This window comes from Oryx dammah, unplaced genomic scaffold (genome assembly GCF_014754425.2).
Source record: "Oryx dammah isolate SB20612 unplaced genomic scaffold, SCBI_Odam_1.1 HiC_scaffold_22, whole genome shotgun sequence".
In the NCBI taxonomy this organism is placed as follows: domain Eukaryota; kingdom Metazoa; phylum Chordata; class Mammalia; order Artiodactyla; family Bovidae; genus Oryx; species Oryx dammah.
This window is the reverse complement of record NW_024070206.1, coordinates 21,869,526-21,892,143: the sequence shown is the minus strand read 5'-3', so window position 1 is coordinate 21,892,143 and position 22,618 is coordinate 21,869,526. Positions and strand designations below refer to the sequence as shown.

The window sequence follows — 22,618 nt, the reverse complement described above, 5'->3', positions numbered from 1 at the left end:
ATGCCATTCTGCCTCTGTGGTCACATAGCCTATTCTCTGCGTTGTTGTCCATGTTCCTTCTCTTTTTCTTATAAAGACACTAGCTATATCGGAAAGGGCTTCCCTGGGGCTTAGACGGTAAAGAATTTGCCTGCAATGCAGGAGATGCAGGTTTGATCCCTGGGTCGAGAAGATCCCCTGGAGAAGGGAATTGCTCCCCACTCCAGTATTCTGGCTTGGAGAATCCCGTGGACAGAGGAGCCTGCCAGGCTACAGCCCACGGGGTCGCAAAGAGTTGACTGAGTGACTAGAGAGAGATATCAGATAAAGCACCCACACTACTCTAGTATGACCTCATTTCAGCTTAGATCCTCATTATACCTGCAAAGACTCTTATTTCCAAAGAAGTTTACATTCACCTGAACTGGTGGTTAGAACTTCCATGTATCTTCCAGGGACCCAGTTCAACCCATAATGGCAATATTCTGTTGTATGAATATGCCATAATTTGTCTGTCCATTTAACTGTTAGTGAACTTGTGGGTTGTTAACAGCTTTGGCCATTATGAATAAGGCTGCTGTAAACAGTTTTGTGAAAGTCTTTTGGTGGAGATGTATTTGTATTTCTCTTGGATGTGTGTATTTTTCATGGAGTATGTGTAATTACATACATAAGAAACTGCCACTCTTTTCCCAATGTAGCTGTACCGTTTCATATTCCTCCCTGCAGTGGCTGACAACAAGTAGTTGCTTCAGTCCTTGAACATTTTGATGCTTTAAGACTTGTGGACATGAATGGTTCTAGCGACATGTGGAGATATCTCACTGTGGTTGTAATTACATTTCACTGATGACTAATGATGTCAAACACTTTTTCTAGTGCTTATTCTCCTCCATTCCTATATCTGGCTTTTGTAAAATCTTTTGACTATTTTTTAAAATTATCTTTCTATTATTGCCTTCTATGAATTCATCGTATATTCTGGATTCATCTTTTGTCGAATATATGTATTGCAGATACTTTCTCACCATCTGTGGCTTGCCTATTCATATTCTTAGTGGGTTGTTTTTTATTTTTGTTTATTTATTTTTTATTGGTAGAAGCGATTTTATTTCTGCTTATACTTTGGTTTCTCTTAATATCATATAAATCTTTCACCTTTCATTTTTTGAAAGTGCAAGTATTGATTGATTGGCTTTTGGCTGCCCTGGATCATCATTGCTGCGCATAGGCTTTCTCTAGTTTCCATAACTGGGGGCTCTTTTCTTGTTGCAGCAGCTTCTCTTGCGACAGAGCACAGGCTCTGGGGTGCATGGGGCTCAGTGGTTCTGGCTCCTGGGCTCTAGAGCACAGGCTCAGTAGCTGTGGTGCGTGGGCTTAGTTGCTCCACAGCTTGTGGGATCGTCCCAGATTAGGGATCAAACCTGTGTCCCCTGCCTTGGCAGGTGGATTCTTAACCATTGGATCACCAGGAAAGTCCTTGTGGGATCTTGTAAATTGGTGTCTCTCTTTTATTCTCGCTCCTTTCTCATTTTCCCATTGTTTGCTCCTTGTGCAAAAGTACAATTGGTTTTTGTAACCTGACCTTATATTTCATTATCTTTCTAAATTCACTTACCAGTATTTGTCTGCTACTAAATGTCTTAGGATTTTCTAAATAAACAGAGAGATTTTTGAGGAATATAGGCAGTTTTACTCTTTCCTTTCTGACTTCTATGTTGTTGTTTTTTTTAAACCTTGCCTTATCATACCGGTAAGGCCTCCATATAAGTTGAATGAAAGTAAGTAATGACAGTTTATATCCTTGCTGTGATCCCAGTTTTGCAGGGGAAGGGTTCAATATTCACCATGAAAAATGGTTGTAACTGTTAAGTTTTTATAGATGTTCTTTATCAATGGCCTTGTATTCCCATTATATTAGTTTCAGGTATACAACATAATGATTAGATATTTGAATACATACACAGTTGTGAAACAGAAACCAAAGTCAGTGTAGTTAATATCCATTGTCACACATCGTTACAAAATTGTTTTTCTTATGGTAAGAACTTTCAAGGTCCTACTCTCCTAACAATTTTCAGATACGCAATAGAATGTTATTAAATATAGTCACCATGCTGTGCATTACATCCTCATGACTTACTTATTTTATAACTGGAAGTGTGTACCTTTTGACCAGCTTTACCCATCTTGCCCACCCTGACCCCTTGCCTCTGCTAAGCACACCAGTCTACTCTCTGTATTTATGCACTTGGGCTTTTTGCTTCATTTTGTTCTTAAACTCGACGTGTAATGAGATCATATGGTGTTTGGTGTTTGTCTTTCTCAGTCTCACTTACTTCACTTGGCACAATGTCCTCAGGGTCCAGGATGGTCTTATTAATATTGTTTACTGATATTTCTTACTCACTGATATGTACAAACTTACAGATATACACATCATCCAATCACAGAATATTCTCACCTTCTTTTGGCAACTTCATTTTACAGAAGGAGAACTTGAAGCAGAGTGGTTGCAAGATGTGGGTTTATCAACCCTGATCTCGGGTGATGAGGAGGAAGATGGCAAAGCCTTGCTCTCTACTTTGACTCGAACCCAGGCAGCTGCAGTGAAGAAGAGATACAATACGTACACACAAACCTTGAGAAAGAAGAACAAGCAATCTGTCAGGGATGTCAGAGACATCTTTGGAGCCAGCGAATCTCCTGTAAGTAATGGACAGGGCTCAAAAGGTATGATTAGGGGAGCAGAGGAGAATATGGGAAAAATATCAGGAAAGTTCATAGTCATCCTCTAGCTTTAAAAGAGAAAACTGAAGCAGACAGCACCATGCAAGATTTTATAAACTTAAGTGACTGTTTCTTATTCCCCATGCAGCATGCTCTCTGCACACAAAATTTATTCCCTTCTTTTGAAGTTGGAGGATAACTTCTTTGGTAATGGAGCACGTCTGTGTGGATGGGTTCCAGGGAGCCTTTACTTAAATCTGAGTGCTGAGTGGAAACTCTGTGGACAGGCAACGCACTCCTGAAGAAGTGGGCCCCAGTCTCATGAGCACGTCTGGGTGGTTTGCTTTAACTGGGGGTGGGGATGAGAGAGTGGTTAGGGTACCCTTTATGTTCAAAGAAATTAAAATGGTAAAAAGTGAGATACAGCATTAATCAAGTGAGCTAGAGAATGATTCAGAAAAAATCAGGGCAGCCTCGCATGTTTTCTGAGCCATGGCTGGTTGAGATTCCACGTCCCCCGTGGCAGTTTGCGGGCCACAGTTACTTGCCAGGCTGTGAGTCACGTCCTCCTATTTCTGCGGTAGTTTCAGTGCTAGCTCTGATCTGCTTCATTGATCCATTTATTGCATCATTGATGCAACAGATAGTTATGGGATACGTCCTCTGTGCAATTCTTTTTTTAAAAAATATTTCTTTCTTATTAATTTTGGCTGTGTTGAGTCTGAGTCACAGCATGTAACTCTGAGTTGCAGTGCGTGGCGTTTTTCTCTAGCTGAGGTGCGTGGGACTCAGTAGTTGCGGCTCATGGGCTTAATTGCCCCACAGTATGTGCGATTTTAGTTTCCCACCAGGGATTGAACCCACCTTCCCTGCTTTGGAAGGGGGATTCTTAACCCCTGGACTACCAGGGAAGTGCCTCTATGGGCTTCCCTGGTGACTCAGAGGTTAAAGCATCTGTCTCCAATGTAGGAGACCCGGGTTCAATCCCTGGGTTGGGAAGATCCCCTGGAGAAGGAAATGGCAACCCACTCCAGTATTCTTGCCTGGAGAATCCCATGGATGAAGGAGCCTGGTAGGCTAGAGTCCATGGTGTCACAAAGAGTTGTAAACGACTGAGTAACTTCACTTTCTACGCAGATAGGATTCATGGACCTAATTCGTATATAGGAAAAGGGGAACTTGATACTCTAGTGCAGGCAAAGAAAAAGTTGGCTAAGGCCAGTTGGTTAATCACTTTGATTTAGGTTTCTTTTCTGCTTAATTGTGATATCAGTAATGACATAAATTAAAACTTCAAGGATATTGGGTCAGTTCAGTGCAGTTCAGTTCAGTCGCTCAGTCGTGTCCAATTCTTTGTGACCCCATGAATCACAGCATGCCAGGCCTCCCTGTCCATCACCAACTCCCGGAGTTCACTGAAACTCATGTGCATCGAGTCGGCGATGCCATCCAGCCATCTCATCCTCTGTCATCCCCTTCTCCTCCTGCCCTCAATCCCTCCCAGCATCAGAGTCTTTTCCAGTGAATCAACTCTTCACACGAGGTGGTCATAGTATTGGAGTTTCAGCTTTAGCATCAGTCCTTCCAAAGAACACCCAGGACTGATTTCCTTTAGAATGGACTGGTTGGATCTCCTTGCATCCAAGGGACTCTCAAGAGTCTTCTCCAACACCACAGTTCAAAAGCATCAATTCTTCGGTGCTCAGCTTTCTTCACAGTCCAACTCTCATATGCATACATGACCACTGGAAAAACCATAGCCTTTACTAGACGGATCTTTGTTGGCAAAGTAATGTCTCTGCTTTTTAATATGCTGTCTAGGTTGGTCATAACTTTTCTCCCAAGGAGTAAGTGTCTTTTAATTTCATGGCTGCAATCACCATCTGCAGTGATTTTGGAGCCCCAAAAATAAAGTCTGACACTGTTTCCACTGTCCCCATCTATTTGCCATGGAGTGATGGGACCAAATGCCATGATCTTCGTTTTCTGAATGTTGAGCTTTAAGCCAGCTTTTCCACTGTCCTCTTTCACTTTCATCAAAAGGCTTTTTAGTTCCTCTTCACTTTCTGCCATAAGGGTGGTATCATCTGCATATCTGAGGTGATTTATATTCTCCCGGCAATCTTGATTCCAGCTTATGCTTCTTCCAGCCCAGCGTTTCTCATGATATACTCTGCATAGAAGTTAAATAAGCAGGGTGACAATATACAGCCTTGACGTACTCCTTTTCCTATTTGGAACCAGTCTGTTGTTCCATGTCCAGTTCTAACTGTTGCTTCCTGACCTGCATATAGGTTTCTCAAGAGGCAGGTCAGGTGGTCTGGTATTCTCATCTCTTTCAGAATTTTCTACAGTTTATTGTGATCCACACAGTCAAAGGCTTTGGCATAGTCAATGAAGCAGAAATAGATGTTTTTCTAGAACTCTCTTGCTTTTTCCATGATCCAGCGGATGTTATCAATTTGATCTCTGGTTCCTCTGCCTTTTCTAAAACCAGCTTGAGCATCTGGAAGTTCATGGTTCATGTACTGCTGAAGCCTGGCTTGGAGAATTTTGAGCATTACTTTACTAGCGTGTGAGATGAGTGCATTGTGCGGTAGTTTGAGCATTCTTTGGCATTGCCTTTCTTTGGGATTGGAATGAAAACTCCAGTCCTGTGGCCACTGCTGAGTTTTCCAAATTTGCTGGCATATTGAGTGCAGCACTTTCACGGCATCATCTTTCAGGACTTGAAATAGCTCAACTGGAATTCCATCACCTTCACTAGCTTGTGATGTTTTCTAAGGCCCACTTGACTTCACATTCCCGGATGTCTGGTTCTAGATGAGTGATCACATCATCATGATTATCTGGGTCGTGAAGATCATTTTTGTACAGTTCTTCTGCATATTCTTGCCACCTCTTCTTAATATCTTCTGTTTCTCTTAGGTCCATACCATTTCTGTCCTTTATCGAGCCCATCTTTGCATGAAATGTTCCCTTGGTATCTCTCATTTTCTTGAAGAGATCTCTAGTCTTTCCAATTCTGTTATTTTCCTTTATTTCTTTGCATTGATCTCTGAGGAAGACTTTCTTATCTCTCCTTGCTATTCTTTGGAACTCTGCATTCAGATGCTTATATCTTTCATTTTCTCCTTTGCTTTTTGCTTCTTTTCTTTTCACAGCTATTTGTAAGGCCTCCCCAGACAGCCATTTTGCTTTTTTGCATTTCTTTTCCATGGGGATGGTCTTGATCCCTGTCTCCTGTACAATGTCACGAACCTCCGTCCATAGTTCATCAGGCACTCCATCTATCAGATCTAGCCCCTTAAATCTATTTCTCACTTCCACTGTATAATCATAAGGGATTTGATTTAGGTCATACCTGAATGGTCCAATGGTTTTCCCTACTTCCTTCAATTTAAGTCTGCATTTGGCAATAAGGAGTTCATGATCTGAGCAACAGTCAGCTCCCAGTCTTGTTTTTGCTAACTGTACAGAGCTTCTCCATCTTTGGCTGCAAGGAATATAATCAGTCTGATTTCGGTGTTGACCATCTGGTGATATCCATGTGTAGAGTCTTCTCTTGTGTTGTTGGAAGAGGGTGTTGCTATGACCAGTACGTTCTCTTGGCAAAACTCTATTAGCCTTTGCCCTGCTTCATTCGATATTCCAAGGCCAAATTTGCCTGTTACTCCAGGTGTTTCTTGACTTCCTGCTTTTGCATTCCAGTCCCCTATAATGAAAAGGATATCTTTCATGGGTGTTAGTTCTAAAAGGTCTTGTAGATCTTCATACAACCGTTCAACTTCATCTTCTTCAGTGTTACTGGTTGGGGCATAGACTTGGATTACTGTGATACTGAATGGTTTGCCTTGGAAGTGAACAGAGATCATTCTGTCATTTTTGAGATTGCATCCAAGTACTGCATTTCAGACTCTTTTGTTGACCATGATGGCTACTCCATTTCTTCTAAGGGATTCCTGCTCGCAGTAGTAGATATAATGGTCATCTGAGTTAGATTCACCCATTCCAGTCCATTTTAGTTTGTTGATTCCTAGAATGTCGATGTTCACTCTTGCCATCTCTAGTTTGACCACTTCCAATTTGCCTTGATTCATGGACCTGACATTCCAGGTTCCTATGCAATATTGCTCTTTACAGCATCGAACCTTGCTTCTATCACCAGTCACATCCACAACTGGGTATTGTTTTTGCTTTGGTTCCATCCCTTCATTCTTTCTGGAGTTATCTCTCCACTGATCTCCAGTAGCATATTGGGCACCTACCAACCCGGGGAGTTCCTCTTTCAGTATCCTATCATTTTACCTTCTCATACTGTTCATGGGGTTCTCAAGGCAAGAATACTGAAGTGGTTTGCCATTCCCTTCTCCGGAGGACCACATTCTGTCAGACCTCTCCACCATGACCCGCCCATCTTGGGTGGCCCCACACAGCATGGCTTAGTTTCATTGAGTTAGATAAGGCTGTGGTCCGTGTGATTAGATTGACTAGTTTTCTCTGATTATGATTTCAGTGTATCTGCCCTCTGATGCCCTCTCATAACACCTACCGTCTTACTTGGGTTTCTCCTACCTTGGACGTGGGGTATATCTTCAGGGCTGCTACAGCAAAGCGCAGCCGCTGCTCCTTACCTTAGACGAGGTCACCCCTCCTGACCTTGAACGTGGAATAGCTCCTCTTGGCCCTCCGTACAGTCACCACTCCTCGGGCTTGGGGTTGCTCCTCTCAGCCGCTGTCCCTGACCTCGGGTGTGTGGTAGCTCCTCTTGGCCGCTCCTGCACCATCGCAGCTAGGCACTCTTGGCTGCCACCCCTAACCTCGGACTTGGGGTTCCTCCTCTCAGCCACTGTCCCTGACCTTGGGCGAGGGGTAGCTCCTCTTGGCCATGCTTCTGCGTGGTCCGTCACAGCCATCATGCTTCTGTGCACTTATTGGGTAGCTGACGTAAATGAAAACAGTCTCTAATTTTAGTTACTTTAGGTTGTGTGTCAGTCAGGTCTTCTCTTAGATACATTAACCGGAGTGGGGTGTTGCCAGAGCAGCTCACGTCTACAGAGTTAAGCTTTACCTGTGTGTTTACAACATCCCAGAAGAATCCTGGCCTTTAGACCTGTCTTTGTTGTTGTTGAGTCTCTCAGTCACGTCCAACTCTTTGCAACCCCATGGACTGCAGCACGCCAGGCTTCCCTGTCCTTCACTATCTCCTAGAGTTTGTTCAGACGTATGTCCATTGAGTTGGTGAGGCCATCCAACCATCTCATCTTCTGTCATCCCCTTTTGCTCTGGCCGTCAATCTTTCCCAGCATCAGGGTCTTTTCCAATGAGTTAGCTCTTCACATCAGGTGGCCACAGTACTGGAGCTTCAGCATCAGTCCTTCCAATGAATATTCAGAGTTGATTTCCTTTAGGATTGAATGGTTTAATCTCCTTGCTGTCCAAGGGAACCTCAAGAATCTTCTCCAGCACTACAGTTTGAAAGCATCAGTTCTCTGGCACTCAGCCTTCTTTATCGAACTCTTAGAATGGTCTAAAGTAGTGGAAACGACCCATTTCTGTGCTTTCCAGTGTGATAGCCCCAGCCACATGTGGCATCAGCACTTGAAACGTAGCTAATGTAAGTAAGGAATGAAAATTTTAACTGTTTAAAAATAATTGATTTAAACCTAAATTGTCATATATGGCTTGTAGCCAGTATATTGATCACAGTTCTAGAATCTTCTGCCATGTATAATGAGTTATAGCAGAATGAGGGAAGGCATTCTGAGTTCTGTGCTGTTTGAACTTTCAGCCTGGTTGAAACCTGTGTCTTCCTGGAAGGTGAGATTGTCCTCAGCTGGAACTGGGTACAGGCAATGCCTATAACTTGAGGCCAGGCTCCATACACACAAGTCCTGGACTAGATGCCTATCAAAGGAAAGGTTTGCCCTTCAGGTTTAAATTCCCAGCGTCATTTTCTAGTTATCGCCCAGATCATCTTGAGCGAGTACTAAGAACTTGGCCTACACACATTCTTTCCCCATTTCTGTTTCTGGCTACTTCAGACTAAGAGTTTTCATTTTCCCTTGCTGTTGTTGTTCAGTCATGTCTGACTGTTTGTGACCCCATGGACTGCAGCACGCCAGGCTCCCCTGTCCTTCACCATCTCCCGGAGTTTGCTTCAGTTCACATCCCTTGAGTTGGTTTTGGTATCTGACCATCTCATTCTCTGCTGCCCCCTTCTCTTTTGCCTTCAGCCTTTCCCAGCATCAGGATCTTTTCCAGTGAGTTGGCTGTTCGCATCAGGTGGCCAAAGTATTGGAGCTTCAGCATCAGTCCTTCCAGTGAATATTCAGGGTTGATTTCCTTGAGGATTGACTGGTTTGATCTCCTTGCAGTCCATGGGACTCTCAAGAGTCTTCTGCAGCACCGGAGTTCAAAAGCACCAATTCCTCTTCCCTGGCAAACTGCAAAATATAGAATTGTCTGTAGCTTCTCTTGAATCCCCCAGCTACTCAAGAAAAATGCATAACCGGCCTCTCTAGGTTTCCTAAAACTTTGCACTGTAGCCACATAGAAACAGTGCTTCTCCTTTCACTTGGACCCTGAAGGGAAGTATAATGTGGGCACTTTCCCATTGGGGCTTAAGTGTTATGAACAGTCTTATTTTTCTTATTTTTCCATAGCATGTAAGTGCAGTAAACTGTTCAGTTTTTAACTCCCTCAAAGGCAGAGAGATGACCACATTCCTGGTGGGCCAGGGGAGTGGCCCGGGCCTTCCTTCTGTGCACCTCCCTCTTCTCTCCACCCAGTCTTACTGCTGGAGTTTCCAGCTCTAGAGACAGTGAGGAGTGAGGCAGGCCAAGTGGTAGCAGGTAGAAGAAGATGGTCAGTCTGTCACCATGAGGACAGTTAAGTTGAATCCTGAATACATTTAGCTGCTGTCTGCTCTTCTCCTAAACAGCTGTTGTCTTCTGAATTAGGCGATGCCTTCCTGCTCATTAAATTTTCATCCTGGAGATGTGCTTTTTCTTGATCAGCATTGACCTTCCACACGTTTTTCTCTTGTACCTTTTTTTTTCAGGCCCAAGTTTTTCTCTACCCTTATCAAACCATTCTTGCTTGCTTTTTATCTTCCAGGGACATCCAGCAATTTCTGTTCTGCTAATGGAAGTGTTTCGTGGTTTCTAGATCTATTCTTTGAGAAAAGTATCTCTGACATGTTGAGTAATTTACAGGAGCAGGAAAATATGTCATCTTGATCCAAGTTTCTTATGTCAATTTCTCAGTAGTATGTGTTTCTTTCAAAAAATGTGTTTTTTTTTCCTTATTATAAAAGTAATACCCAATCTTTAATGGAAATTTAGAAAATATGGACAAGCAAGGAAAAACATGAGTATTTCTGTGGGCCCAAATAAAATTTTGTGATTTAATCAACTAGTCAATAAATATAATTTTCAGTAAAATTCTATTCTAAAAGACTATTTAAGCCTTGTTTTAGTAGAACTGTTATATACTAAATCACAGATACTAAGTCAGCCTTTCGGTACATAGTGCAAGATCTCAAATCCATTTTATCATGAGCCCAAACAGAATTTTTCTAATATTCAGAAGCTGTGAATCAGATATTACCTCCAATAATACATTTCACTGAGCAAATTAGTCAACCGAATCTATTTTCAATTTCATAATTGATAAACAATTAAAGGTGGGACTAACTCACAATTAACTGTATAAATATAGGCATACAGTCCTTTTTAAAAAAATATATTATTATATCACACATATACGCTTGACTGCATGGCACAGAAAACCCAAGATACAAGTACAAATGAGGAAACTGAAAGGAGTTTTCCTTTGCTTTAGCATAGATCCAGCTTCCCCCTGTCTTTGTATTGTGTCTTTCATGCATGGCCTTCATCCTTCTGCTTACCAAGGGGGCTGGGCCACTCCTGACAACCACATCCATGTTCCTGGCAGCTCCGGGTACTTGTACCTCCTGACTGTCTCTGTCTGACTTCAGTTTCCCAGAAATCATACTTGGTAGAATTCCAGTTACCTCTCATGGCCTGGAAACATTATATGATCACTCTTAGCTACAAGAGAGCCTGGGAAATTAATACTTTCTAACTGTACACAAACATTCCTGAAAAAAAAAAAAAAGACCCTATTAGGGAAGACGGGCAACTGGGTTTGGGGCAGGCGGTTAATTTACAGTGTCTTGCACAGAGACCAGTGTCTGTCACTGCACCTGGTGTGTGGTGAGGTCCCAGGACTGGCTGCCAAGTGGCCACATGTGGTGCTGGGTGCACAGGCAGTCATATCTGTGGGTATCTCACCAAGTCTGGATGAACGTGCACACTGTATGCATAATGCGTGATTGAATGCACGGTGACCCCTGGGAGAGCATGCCTGAATAAAAATGCACTCTGTTTTTCTCAATAGCCAGATGAGTTTTGTTGTGTCCCAGCTCCTCTTCTGGATGTGAGCCCGGATGAAGGAAGGATGCCAACGGTCCCCTGCAGAAATGGTCAGCTGGTAAGACAAAGAGAGGGGTGCGAGCACCCGGAGGTCAGGAGAAGTGGTTACTTCAAGGCAACCTGGAAAATGTTAAGGGGACAAAAAAAACTTATCTTGTAACAAGGAAGAAAAAAGCATCTCAGACTCAGGAATAAATAATTAAATAGTTAAACCCGCAAACAACGACGTGGCCTCCTTGTACCTACAGTGACAAAAACAACCACAGCTGCGGCTGCCAGCAGTCAGGACTGGGGGAGGCCGTCAGCTGAGCCATTGTTCTCTCTGCTGAGTGCACAGTGGAAAATTTTAGGCTACCTTCTTTGAATCCTTCAGAATTAATTTAATTCTCACCATAAGAAATATTTTGACATTTCAGTTATTTTCTAAATGTAAATCTGTCGTGGGGACACGGCACTGCAGCCTCTGGAATGTGTCACAGTAAGTGGGAAAAACACAAAATCTTGCACAGGAGGTAAATACACTTCACTAGAGCCCACCTCGCCCAGGTTAGTACAGAGTTTCAGAGTGCTGATTGGCGTTCAGAACTGCCACTGAGGCTATTTTAGCAAAAGAGAAGACTCTCAAGCTGTGGTTTGTACCTCCTGGTGTGAGGCTGGATCCTGCTACTGAGCACGCCCTTCACCCTGAGAAGAACATGGGTTACTGACATCTGTCTCCACGTGGCCTCCTGGCAGCAAAAATCTACAGGGAGAGACTTGCTTCTCTCATGCTTTTATGTTTCCTTCTCCTTAGCCCTTTATTTTCCTTCCCAGCAGAGGGAGAAGGGTTCTGTGTCAGTTGAGGAGTGACCTCGTGTGTCATTCTTGATCTGATGAAGACGATGGTGGTGATGATGTTTCGATTCTCTGCAGTTTCCTTTGCCCTTACGTGTGTCTCATGAGGGGTACTCTGTCCGCACTTTACAGACCAGCCCCTTGTCCCTTGCAGATTACCTCCGTTTTCCCTTTTCTTCTTCTTATTTCTTGCATTAAATTCACAAAGCTTTTAAATTGTCTCTTACATTTCCCGTGTCTTTTTGCCCATTTGTTCTGTATGCTAGCAGATTTTGTCCACATCATCCTGTGGAAACCTATTTCTAATTTTTGTCAGTTCAGTTCAGTTCAGTTCAGTCGCTCAGTCATGTCCGTCTCTTTGCGACTCCATGAATCGCAGCACGCCAGGCCTCCCTGTCCATCACCAACTCCCGGAGTTCACTCAGACTCAGGTCCATCGAGTCCATGACGCCATCCAGCCATCTCATCCTTGGTTGTCCCCTTCTCCTCCTGCCCCCAATCCCTCCCAGCATCAGAGTCTTTTCCAATGAGTCAACTCTTTGCATGAGGTGGCCAGAGTACTGGAGTTTCAGCTTTAGCATCATTCGCTCCAAAGAAATCCCAGGGCTGATCTCCTTCAGAATGGACTGGTTGGATCTCCTTGCAGTCCAAGGGACTCTCAAGAGTCTTCTCTGACACCACAGTTCAAAAGCATCAATTCTTCGGCACTCAGCCTTCTTCACAGTCCAACTCTCACATCCATACATGACCACAGGAAAAACCATAGCCTTGACTAGACGGACCTTAGTCGGCAAAGTAATGTCTCTGCTTTTCAATATACTATCTAGGTTGGTCATGACTTTTCTTCCAAGGAGTAAGCATCTTTTAATTTCATGGCTGCAATCACCATCTGCAGTGATTTTGGAGCCCCAAAAAAGTCTGACACTGTTTCCACTGTTTCCCCGTCTATTTTCCATGAAGTGATGGGACCGGATGCCATGATCTTCGTTTTCTGAATGTGGTTATAATTGGGTCCCTGTTGATTTATTTTTTTTTACTTTATTTTACTTTACAATACTGTATTGATTTTGCCATACATTGACATGAATCCATCACGGGTGTACGTGAGTTCCCAATCCTGAACCCCCCTCCCACCTCCCACCCCATATCTCTCTGGATCATCCCTGTTCTGTTGATTTTTAAGTTCAGCAATCATCCTGTTAATTCATAAGAACTCCTGCTTTTTGCACTGATTTACCCTTTCTTGTTATAGGTAGTCCTGACTGATGATTGCAATAGTCTCTCAAATCTCTCTGAAACTGTTACATCATCATAAGCCTTTTCCTCTTCCCTCAATTATCTCTTTCTCCCAGAATGTTTATCATTATCTGTATACTTCTTTTTTCCCCAAAATGTTGATTTTTCTCCATGGCTAACTTTTTTATAGTGTTGATTTTTCTCCAGTGACTGATGATACTTGGTGATTGGCTGGACTGCCTAGTTAGTGACTTTTAGGACATGTCTTTGCTGTATGCTTTCTCTGCCATTATATAGATGTTTTCCCACAGAGCTCTTTATTGATTAAGAGGGCTGACTTTGGGTCCTTTGTAAGTCAGTAAGGTGTGTGAACAGACTGTGAAGGGATGTTATTTTAACAGCATACATGGATGAGTCTGTGCACATGTGTATGTGTAGACATGTATACATACACAGATAAATACATGCATGCACACACCTTCAGTGCCAAAGGGAAAGTAACAGATGACATCATTCCCAGCTAAAGTTCATGTTTCCCTTTTACTTTCCCACCCATACCTTTCATGAAGGTCCGGAGTGACCTGATACTGAGGTCTGTCATGGTCCCAACACTCGGCCTCTTTCTTAGGCAGGTGGTTCACTTCCTCCAGAAGGCTTTCCTCGGGTTTATGCCTGGCTTCTGCCTGCTGCTCAGTATAAAGGGGGCTGTCTGGAGGTCTTTGGCCCCTTCACTGAGGAAACACCTCACACTGAATTTTCCTAGCTGTCACCCTGGAGCCTCTTGTCCGGAGTAATTATCTAAGTTTGGTTGTTCATTTGTCTGTTTTTTTGTGGATATGCCCTTTGCTTGCCAGCAGTGTTGTCTTATGCTCTTCTTGGGCTGAGAATTTCTCTATGATTAGGAAGCAAATTATTTTTTACTTTCCAGGAATTTCTAACAATTGTTCATCTGTTAGGAGAATACTTTGTTGGTTTTCAGTGCCCTTTGGAGCTGTACCTATAAAAATACACCCTTTCTCTGTTGGGAGTGGTTCACTCTGTTCTCCATCCTGACCTAAGTGTTCTTGTACTGCGTTTTAGCATTGTTTCCACTTCCAAAAAGACGTGTATTCTTCACGTGAATAGCATACATACACACTGGGGGAAAGTTAGAAAATACAGAAAAGAAGTTTCTAAGGTCTCATGTGAAAGTTTATTTCATTAATACCCAGCGTGTTTAATTTTGCAAAGCATTGTTTTAATCATGGATAGGATATTTGCAACTTATTTTGGGAAATTTGCCATTATATCACAAACGCTGCTAAAAAAAATCTTAGAGCATATACACAAGGCCTACAGAGCAGTGCATTACAGTCGGAATAGTCTCAAATACATTTGCTGCATAGTTGCATAGTGAAAAATCAGAGCCTTTCCAAATCTCAGAGAATGGGAATGAAATATTTGGCTCAGTCATGTGTGTTTGTGAGATAATCGGTCTAATGTTTTTCCAGTTTCATAATCGAAAGAGCACTGAATGCTCTTGCTTTTGATTTGTAAATCATTCCAAAATATACTCATAAAGTCTGACTTTTAAGTAGCGTAGTTTTATCAGTAAGCTTCCTGACTTAGACAATTAGAGGTTTGTTTTCCTTACAAAATAAGGACTCTGAGACTGGTATGACTAATACCTCTCTCATGGACCTACCAATTTTTTAATCTCTCCATTGTGCTCCATGTAGCATGCAGGCTAATATTTAATGCTGAGGGATGTCGGGGTATCACACGTGTCATGTCCACATCCTGGAAGAAGCATCAGTCAGCTTCATTCCGTCTACGTCAGCAAGAGAACACTAGCCTTCCCAGCTGTTTTCCCTAGTAGCATTTTAACCAAAATGGCACTGGATCGAACCATCACAGGATCACACTTAATCCTCGTAGACAGACACACAGCATCCTACAGCAACGTCGTGATATTCGTATGTTAGAGGAGAAAAGAAAAGCAAATTTTGGCAGACAGATAGTGGTGTCTGCTTTTGAGACTCATTTCTGTTCCAGTGCACAACACTTACAAGGATCAGCATCCTTTCGGAGAAACTGGTGAATGCTCTTACCATTACATTTTAGTCCTTAACTCTGTATCTCCACAGGGCTGTGCCTTTAAACCGATTCTAGTATAATGTGTAATTGAGTAAACCATCACACTGGGGAAGATGTGCGTGCATGCTAAGTCACTTCAGTCATGTCCACCTCTTTGAGACCCTATGGACTGTAGCCCTCCAGGCTCCTCTGTCCATGGGGATTCTCTGGGCGAGAATACTGGAATGGGTTGGCATGCCTTCCTCCAGAGGATCTTCTCAACCAGGGATCGAACCCACTTCTGTTAAGTCTTCTCCATTGGCAGGCAGCTTCTTTCTCGCTTGCCCCACCTGGGAAGCCCTTATTGGGAAAGACGTGCCTGGATAAAAGTGACTTCACTTCTCTCCTTAGCCAGGTGACACCTGTGACAGCCATGCTAGCGAGCTGGATGGTGCCCAGGAAGGAAAAGCACTGCCAGGAATCATCAAAGCCAGCGGCCCCTTGGTAAGTGACAGAGGAGGACAGGGGAGGCATGAGACGGGCAGCCGGCCTTTCAAGACAGCCGCGCAAAACCTCACCACAAGGCAGCATAGTCAAGGTAGCTGGACAAGCACAGCTGTCAGCACGCTGGTCTGCCTTTATTCGGAGGAAGCCATTCAGCAGGAAGTGAACCGAGGTTAATAGTTACAGCCACAAATAACTACGTGCTCTATTAAAACAGGCACAAAACCAGAAGACCAGTGAGGGTAGGCATTTCTTTATGACGGATTTAGTCCCTTTACATTTTTCTCTTATTTTGAAATATTCTCCTATGAGTGTTGGTCCCACTGGGTCCCAGGTCCACTGGATATGAATGTCAAGTCATGGGACAGCAGCACGTGTTTCCCCAGTCCAGGGCGAACACCAGGCACCTTACCTCTGAGTGCACCCTTCACCCCAGGTGTCCAGGGCTCCCTTCCCTTCCCACCACCTGCATTTCCCCAGAGCCACTCCCCACCCCCGACACTCCTCCCCGCACTTACCCAGAGCAGACTTCAAGCAAGCCCCGGGAGAAGGATCCAGCATCTGTCAGTTTATAGAAAAGGAAGGTTGCTTTTTTCATGGTTTAGCCAGACAGAGCCTTCTCTCACATCTGTTTTTACGTGCCATTCTATCCTGAGCTATCTTTTCTCTCCCTTGGTGAAATGTGTATACTTCATTTTTTCTTTACTTTTCCCATCCTCATATTACCTCCCCTAAGGAAGTTAGGGGAGGGAATGCTGAATCCCAGAAGGTTCCCTCCTCCCTGCTGAGACAGTAATGGTGATGTGACTTGTTTTTTTTTTTTTTCAGTTGTTTGTTGATGCTACTAGGTTTTAGGAAAGAAAGGTTTGGTCATCTGAAGAGTTCATATAATATTTTATGGTTTTGTTAATGTCCAACATGTTGGTTTTACAATAAACTACCTACAATAAAGGAATTTTCTATTATAATATATATAATTGCCTATTGTCTGTATATGATATGAGGCTGAGTCTTGACTCTAAATCATAAATGCCACTAAGTCTAGGCCTTTACAAAAGATTTATTTACAAAAAGGCTTACAACCCAACCTACGGTCCTCACAAACTACAAATCATTCATATAGATAAGAGAAAACATTTTCCTTATGTGTAGTTGACATAAATGAATTAGTCATTTGAGGTGTTAGTTAATTCAGAAGGCAAAGTAGTCGGTCTGGTTTATTTCCAATGCCTTAAGTAAAAATCAAATAGCTACATTTGCTATTGATTTATAATTCACTGCAAAATACAATCATACCATCTGTTAAAAATGATCATTTACATCTGTGTTTGCTTTATAGAAAAGAAAACCTAAGAAACCTTGATTTAAACAAGTAGGAGTTTGTTTTAATCACAAAGAAGCGACTAATGGTGGGTAAATCAAGCTGGTACAACTTCAGTACAGTGCAGTGCCAACCTTAGAGTGAACTTCTGGCTTTTTTTCTTCTATGTCGCCACCATAGCATGTGGATCTAATCCTTAAATTCACAAGATGGTTAGCAAACACGTATTAGATGGCTCTCACTTTGCTTGCATTGAATTTCAGTATCCTAAATTTTCTCTCACATTACTCTCTTTTGCTCAGATTTCTTCATCTTTATGCTCCAGGTTAGTAATTTTTTTTTTAGTCATGATCCCGTTATCTTGTTTAGGTTCTCTTACTCCTTGTAAATTTCAGCAAACATATTCTTATTTCCCAAGAACAACTTTTTTCTCTGTGATTTACCCATCATGGTAACTGTAGGTTCTTGATTCATAGCAGCTATAGACCCTTGAAGATAATTATATTATTTGTAAGGAATGGGATTATTTCTGCCTCTTTTTTTTACTGTTATATATTCTTAAAACAAGTGCCTGCATTTTAGGTATATAATTCAGTTCATTTTGAGAAGTGTTTATACCTGTGTAATCACAGCTCATCAAAACAAAGAACATTCCAGTCACCCTAGACGTTTCTCTCAGGCCTTTTCCCACCCACTGTCCTCTTTCTCTGGCAGAGGCCAACCCTGTTGGGATTAGTATGCACTCTTGTGTCTGGCTTCTTGCACACAAAGTAATTTTAAGATTGATCCACTTGTTGCATGCGTTAGAAATTTAGTTCCTTTATCACTAACAATAATCCATTGTGTAGATATACTACTGTTGGTGTATCTTTTCACCTGATGATGGACATTTGGATTAGTTACACTTTTGAGCCATTATGAATAATGCCACCATGAACATTCATTTGTAACAGTAGAAAGGATGTGTATTCTCATTCCTCTTGGCTAAACACACAATATAATTCAGGTTTTTGGTAAACAAGCCACCCTCAGCCCCATCACCCTTAACTCTTAAATTCAGCAAGGAATAATTCAGTAAATCAAAAATAACTGAATTCTGTCTTTTGGAGAAAGCTTCCATAGGCAGAAACACCAGCAACATAAACTAATTTCTTAATTTTTTATTGGAGTATAGTTGCTTTACAAGAAACTAATATCTAAATGTGTGTTTTAAGCAAGTTATCCTGAGAAAATAAATTGGAATAAATAGCTTTTTTTTTTTTCACTAAAAAACTAAATAAATGTGTATTTTAAGGCAAGTGATAAGTGATAGTTGCTCAGTCGTGTCTGGACTCTTTGCAACCCCGTGGATTGTAGCCTACCAGTCTCTTCCATCCATGGGATTTTCCAGGCAAGAATACTGGAGTGGGTTGTCATTTCCTTCTCCAGGAGATCTTCCCAACCCAGGGATTGAACCCGGGTCTCCCACATTGTAGGCAGACGCTTTACCAACTAAAGCTTGGTCCTTGTGAGTGAGCTTGTACAGAAAATTAAAACTACTATGTAAATTTCTTTTCAGTATCTTCAGTATCAACTAAGAAACAGATGTTTAGTTTTTCCCAGTTATTTCCCAAATGTAAATGTCGCGTGTGGAGAACATGCTAGTTTCTGGAACGTGTAGCAGTAGGTGACATACGCGGCGGAGTGGTGCCCAAGTGGGAGGAGCATCTGATGAGGGAAGTGCACACCTCCAGGGGGGCCCTGCAGGGGAGAGAAAGGGACAGCGTGTCCCCGGTTTACAGTGTAGGGAGAGCTTCTCCCCAAGACTGTGCATCCTGGGTGTTTCTTCCTGTCCAAATCCCTAGCCCCTCCCTCATACTACCCCTGTCTATCCGAATCCTGTCACAGCAGGAGGGTAGGAGGACCCACCAAAGGGAAACAGAGCAGAAAGTGTTCAACAAAGTAGAAGATGCCAGCACACTCGCAGGGCATCACAGCCCCTGGGTCCGTAAAGTTCTTTGCAGTCATTGTGCAAGTCTTTATTGATTTTTGACTGATTACTGTAGGAAATTGCTGTATGTTTCCTCTGCAGCCGTGTAGATTAATTTTTTTAAAAGGCCAAAATTGGTGATTGTGTGTTTTTGAGAGTGATTGGGGTGTACTTAACTTTAAAGGGGTAAAAGTGCATATAGGGTTCAGGTAGGTTAGTAAACACTCCCCAGATGCAAAACTAATGAAGGGCAAAGCTGATGTCATTTCTCCATCTCCCCTCCACGTCTTGTGTGGTCTCCCGAGTTGCCTCTCTCTTAGACCCCACCTCCCTCAGTATCCATGGGGGATGGGTTCCAGGACCCCCTAGAATACCAAAATCCAACGGTGCTCAAATCCCTTATATAAAATGATGTGGTACCAGCAGATGACCTACACACACCTTCCCTAAACCATCTCTAGATCACTCATAATACTTATTACAATGTACATGCTATATACATGGTTACTGGCATGTGCAAAACGCAAGCTTTAGCTTTTGGGAGCTTTCTGGGGTTTTTATTTTTTCAAATATGTCAAACGTTATCTATCCATCTGGATTGGATGAATCTGCCAATGGAAAACCTGTGGAGACAGAGAGTCAAGTGTACTCAAACCAGGAGCCCACCCACCCCAAAGTAGTTAGTTCATTTTATTTAGACTGAATTTGGGTTTTTTTCCTGAGGTTATATTTAAGGGCTGTCTATATTTTAAGGAATGATTGACTGCTTCATCCCTGGTTTGTAAACAGCTCTTGACTATCTGCCGGCGGCTCTTGCCTATTCTTTGTACATCATGTTGTTTTTATCTTTCCTGTCTGAAAAATTTTCTTTTATGCTTCTTTCAGTTAGAGGTTTTGTTTTACCAACCAGTTCTGTTTGCTTTTCATCTAGAAATGTCTATCAGCTCTGGAATTCTTTGTTGGTTTCCAGTGCTGTTAAAAACTTGTTCCTTTAAAAGTTTGTGTTTTTTCCCATCATTTTTAGTAATTTGGGATGAGAGGGGAGCTGGATGATGGTGAGTTTGCCATCGTGACTTAAATTTCTTGTGCTGGTTCTTATGTTTTATTTGTTCCTTTGAAGAAAAAAAGAGCCCTTTGTTCATTTTTTAAAATAACACATGCCATCTATAGAAAATTCAGAAAATATGGTCAATCAAGATGAATGACAGTTTTTTAAAAGACAAAATATCATGCGTTTTCATAAGTATCAAGTATATTTGATTTTGCAATGAAAGAAAAGAATATCCATGCCTTAAATTTCAGTAACACCACTATACATTAAAGCAAAAATCTCCTTCTTCGAAGTTTATAAATGAAAAAGCATATTGGTACTATTGCTACTGAATTCTAATTATTGCAAAAAAAAAAGTCTTAGAATATAGTAAAAGAATAATAAGATTAGACAAGTTTGGGTTTGGCTGCATGTAATAGGAAAGTAGGAGCTGCTTTGCTTCACGTGGAGATGATTATGAGGGATGGTCCAGGACTGACAGGGCAGCCACGTGATGCTCTCAGCACAGACCCACCCATATCTGGCCGCCAGCATCCTCTCTGGAGCCAGATACCTGCAGACCCTGTGCAGCATGTAGCATCTGGCCCTCCTCTTTCCAGTCAGGAAACACTTAGCTTTTCTGAAAACACTCTTGGTAAAATTACACTTAAATTACACCTCACTGACCACATTTGTCATATGGTCACTTTTAGCTGCAAAGAAGCCTGGAAATCAAATTCTTTGGTTTAACATCTAGCTCCCTGGAGTAAAACCAAGATATTGTTCAGGAAGACGGAGTTTGTGGCAGATGATAGCAGGGTCTGCTGTAGGGGCCAGGGTCTGTCCGAAGGCCTGGCCTTCGGGTGGCTCACGGTGACGATCCCTGAGGGGCTGCTGCAGTCCACCCCCCACCCCACCCCCACCCCCGCAGTCACAGCTTTGTGTATTGCCACATGTATCTACATACGTACACGTGGTGGAATACACACAAACATGATAGAAAGCATTTGCCTAAATAAGAACCGTGCTCTCATTTCTCCATTTAGCCAGATGGTGCTTCTCTCAACAGTAGTACCCTGTCAGATGGGTCCCAGGATGAAGAATGGAGTTTTACTGTCCCCAGGAGTGGCTCCATGGTAAGTCATCACCTGCCCAGACAGTTGTGTGTCAGGGGAAAATTGCACGTTCAAGGCAAGAAGAAGTAATTTCTTCAAACAGATGAAATGAACTTCAGCTAGCATTGTAAGGAAACCACAGCTGCCAGTGGACCCACCAACATGGAATGATTAGGAAGAAGGCACATCAAAATACTGGGGAGTGACTAGATCTCATTTTGAAAGAGGACTCCATGAATTAATGGCAATGCAGTATTCTTTACGAGGATCAAACATGGAGGAATTTGTTATTCTTTGATGTAAATATATAATCTGTAAAAACTGTTAGGTATAGTTTTATGCCAAGGCCTGGCATTATTGTAGCCATAATGCTTTGATTAATTTTTCAGTGGGTAGGGTCTGGGGGTTATATTCCTTTCGACCCCAGCTTGTATGAATTTGATAATGTATATTTGTTTTAGCAAAACGTCTAGTTCAGTATATGTTGGTGTGTGTGTGTGTGTACATAAACATATAGTTATATATAATATATTTATTTAGGTGCATAATTTTAACATTTTCTGTGCAGGTGGCTATTACTTCTTTTTTCTTCCTAAGATTTATGTCTTTTATGTCAATCAGAATGTAAATACTTGCCTGTGTGGGCAATATTTTTTTTTAAGTCACTATCTTTAATTAATTAAGCCTACTTTTTCTATTAAATTAAATTAATATAATATAAATCATATTAATTTATTTAATCTTAATTATTTTTTTCATTCCTTCTCGGGTCAACTTGGACAAGTTTTTCTAGTCTCTTAGATCATAGACCTATTTCATTTATTTTTAAACTTTCTTACTTGCATTTAAGGTTAAGAAGTAATCTGAATACTTTGGCTATTCTCATGGTTTTTGGAATTTATTACTCTCACTGTCTTTAATATTTACTTTATAATTTCAGATATGATTCAGTATTTAATCTGCGATGTCACAGGTTGCCTTTAAATTCACATTTGGATAGATGTTGTAATTGTTATTTATTAATTTCAAAATTGATTGCATATTCATCCATGAATGTGAGTTATTTAAGTTCATCTCTGGGGAATTTGGCACAAAGTGGTTACAAGAGGTGGATTTCTCCATTCTGATCTCAGGTGCAGAGGAGGAATATGGCAGCCATGTTCTCTGTAATGACTCCAGCACAGGCAGCTTTAGTATCAGGAAGTACGAAACGTAGATTCACACCATAAAAAAAAACCCAGCAACCAGTCAGGACAGTGAGGGACATCTATTAGTTGATAAATTTCTCCTTTAAGTAATTAACATGAGAAATACTTGGTATGGTGATTCTTCACTGTGAAGGAAATATGCCATAGTCAAAGTCTAGTTTTAAGGGAACTCACATAG

General features: G+C 41.9%; 1 protein-coding gene across 4 annotated transcripts in view; it reads left to right on the top strand.

The window, feature by feature from the left end:
- ARHGAP28 (Rho GTPase activating protein 28) overlaps positions 1-22,618 on the top strand; it is a 142,380-nt gene that overhangs the window by 81,897 nt on the left and 37,865 nt on the right. For 3 of the 4 annotated variants that reach the window (XM_040264651.1, XM_040264653.1, XM_040264654.1), the window contains exons 3-6: positions 2,470-2,687; positions 11,134-11,226; positions 15,705-15,797; positions 21,164-21,253. In XM_040264651.1, coding sequence (XP_040120585.1) covers positions 2,470-2,687; positions 11,134-11,226; positions 15,705-15,797; positions 21,164-21,253 — 494 coding nt within the window. The remainder of the gene's footprint in view (positions 1-2,469; positions 2,688-11,133; positions 11,227-15,704; positions 15,798-21,163; positions 21,254-22,618) is intronic. The other variant, XM_040264652.1, reaches the window with a different exon arrangement.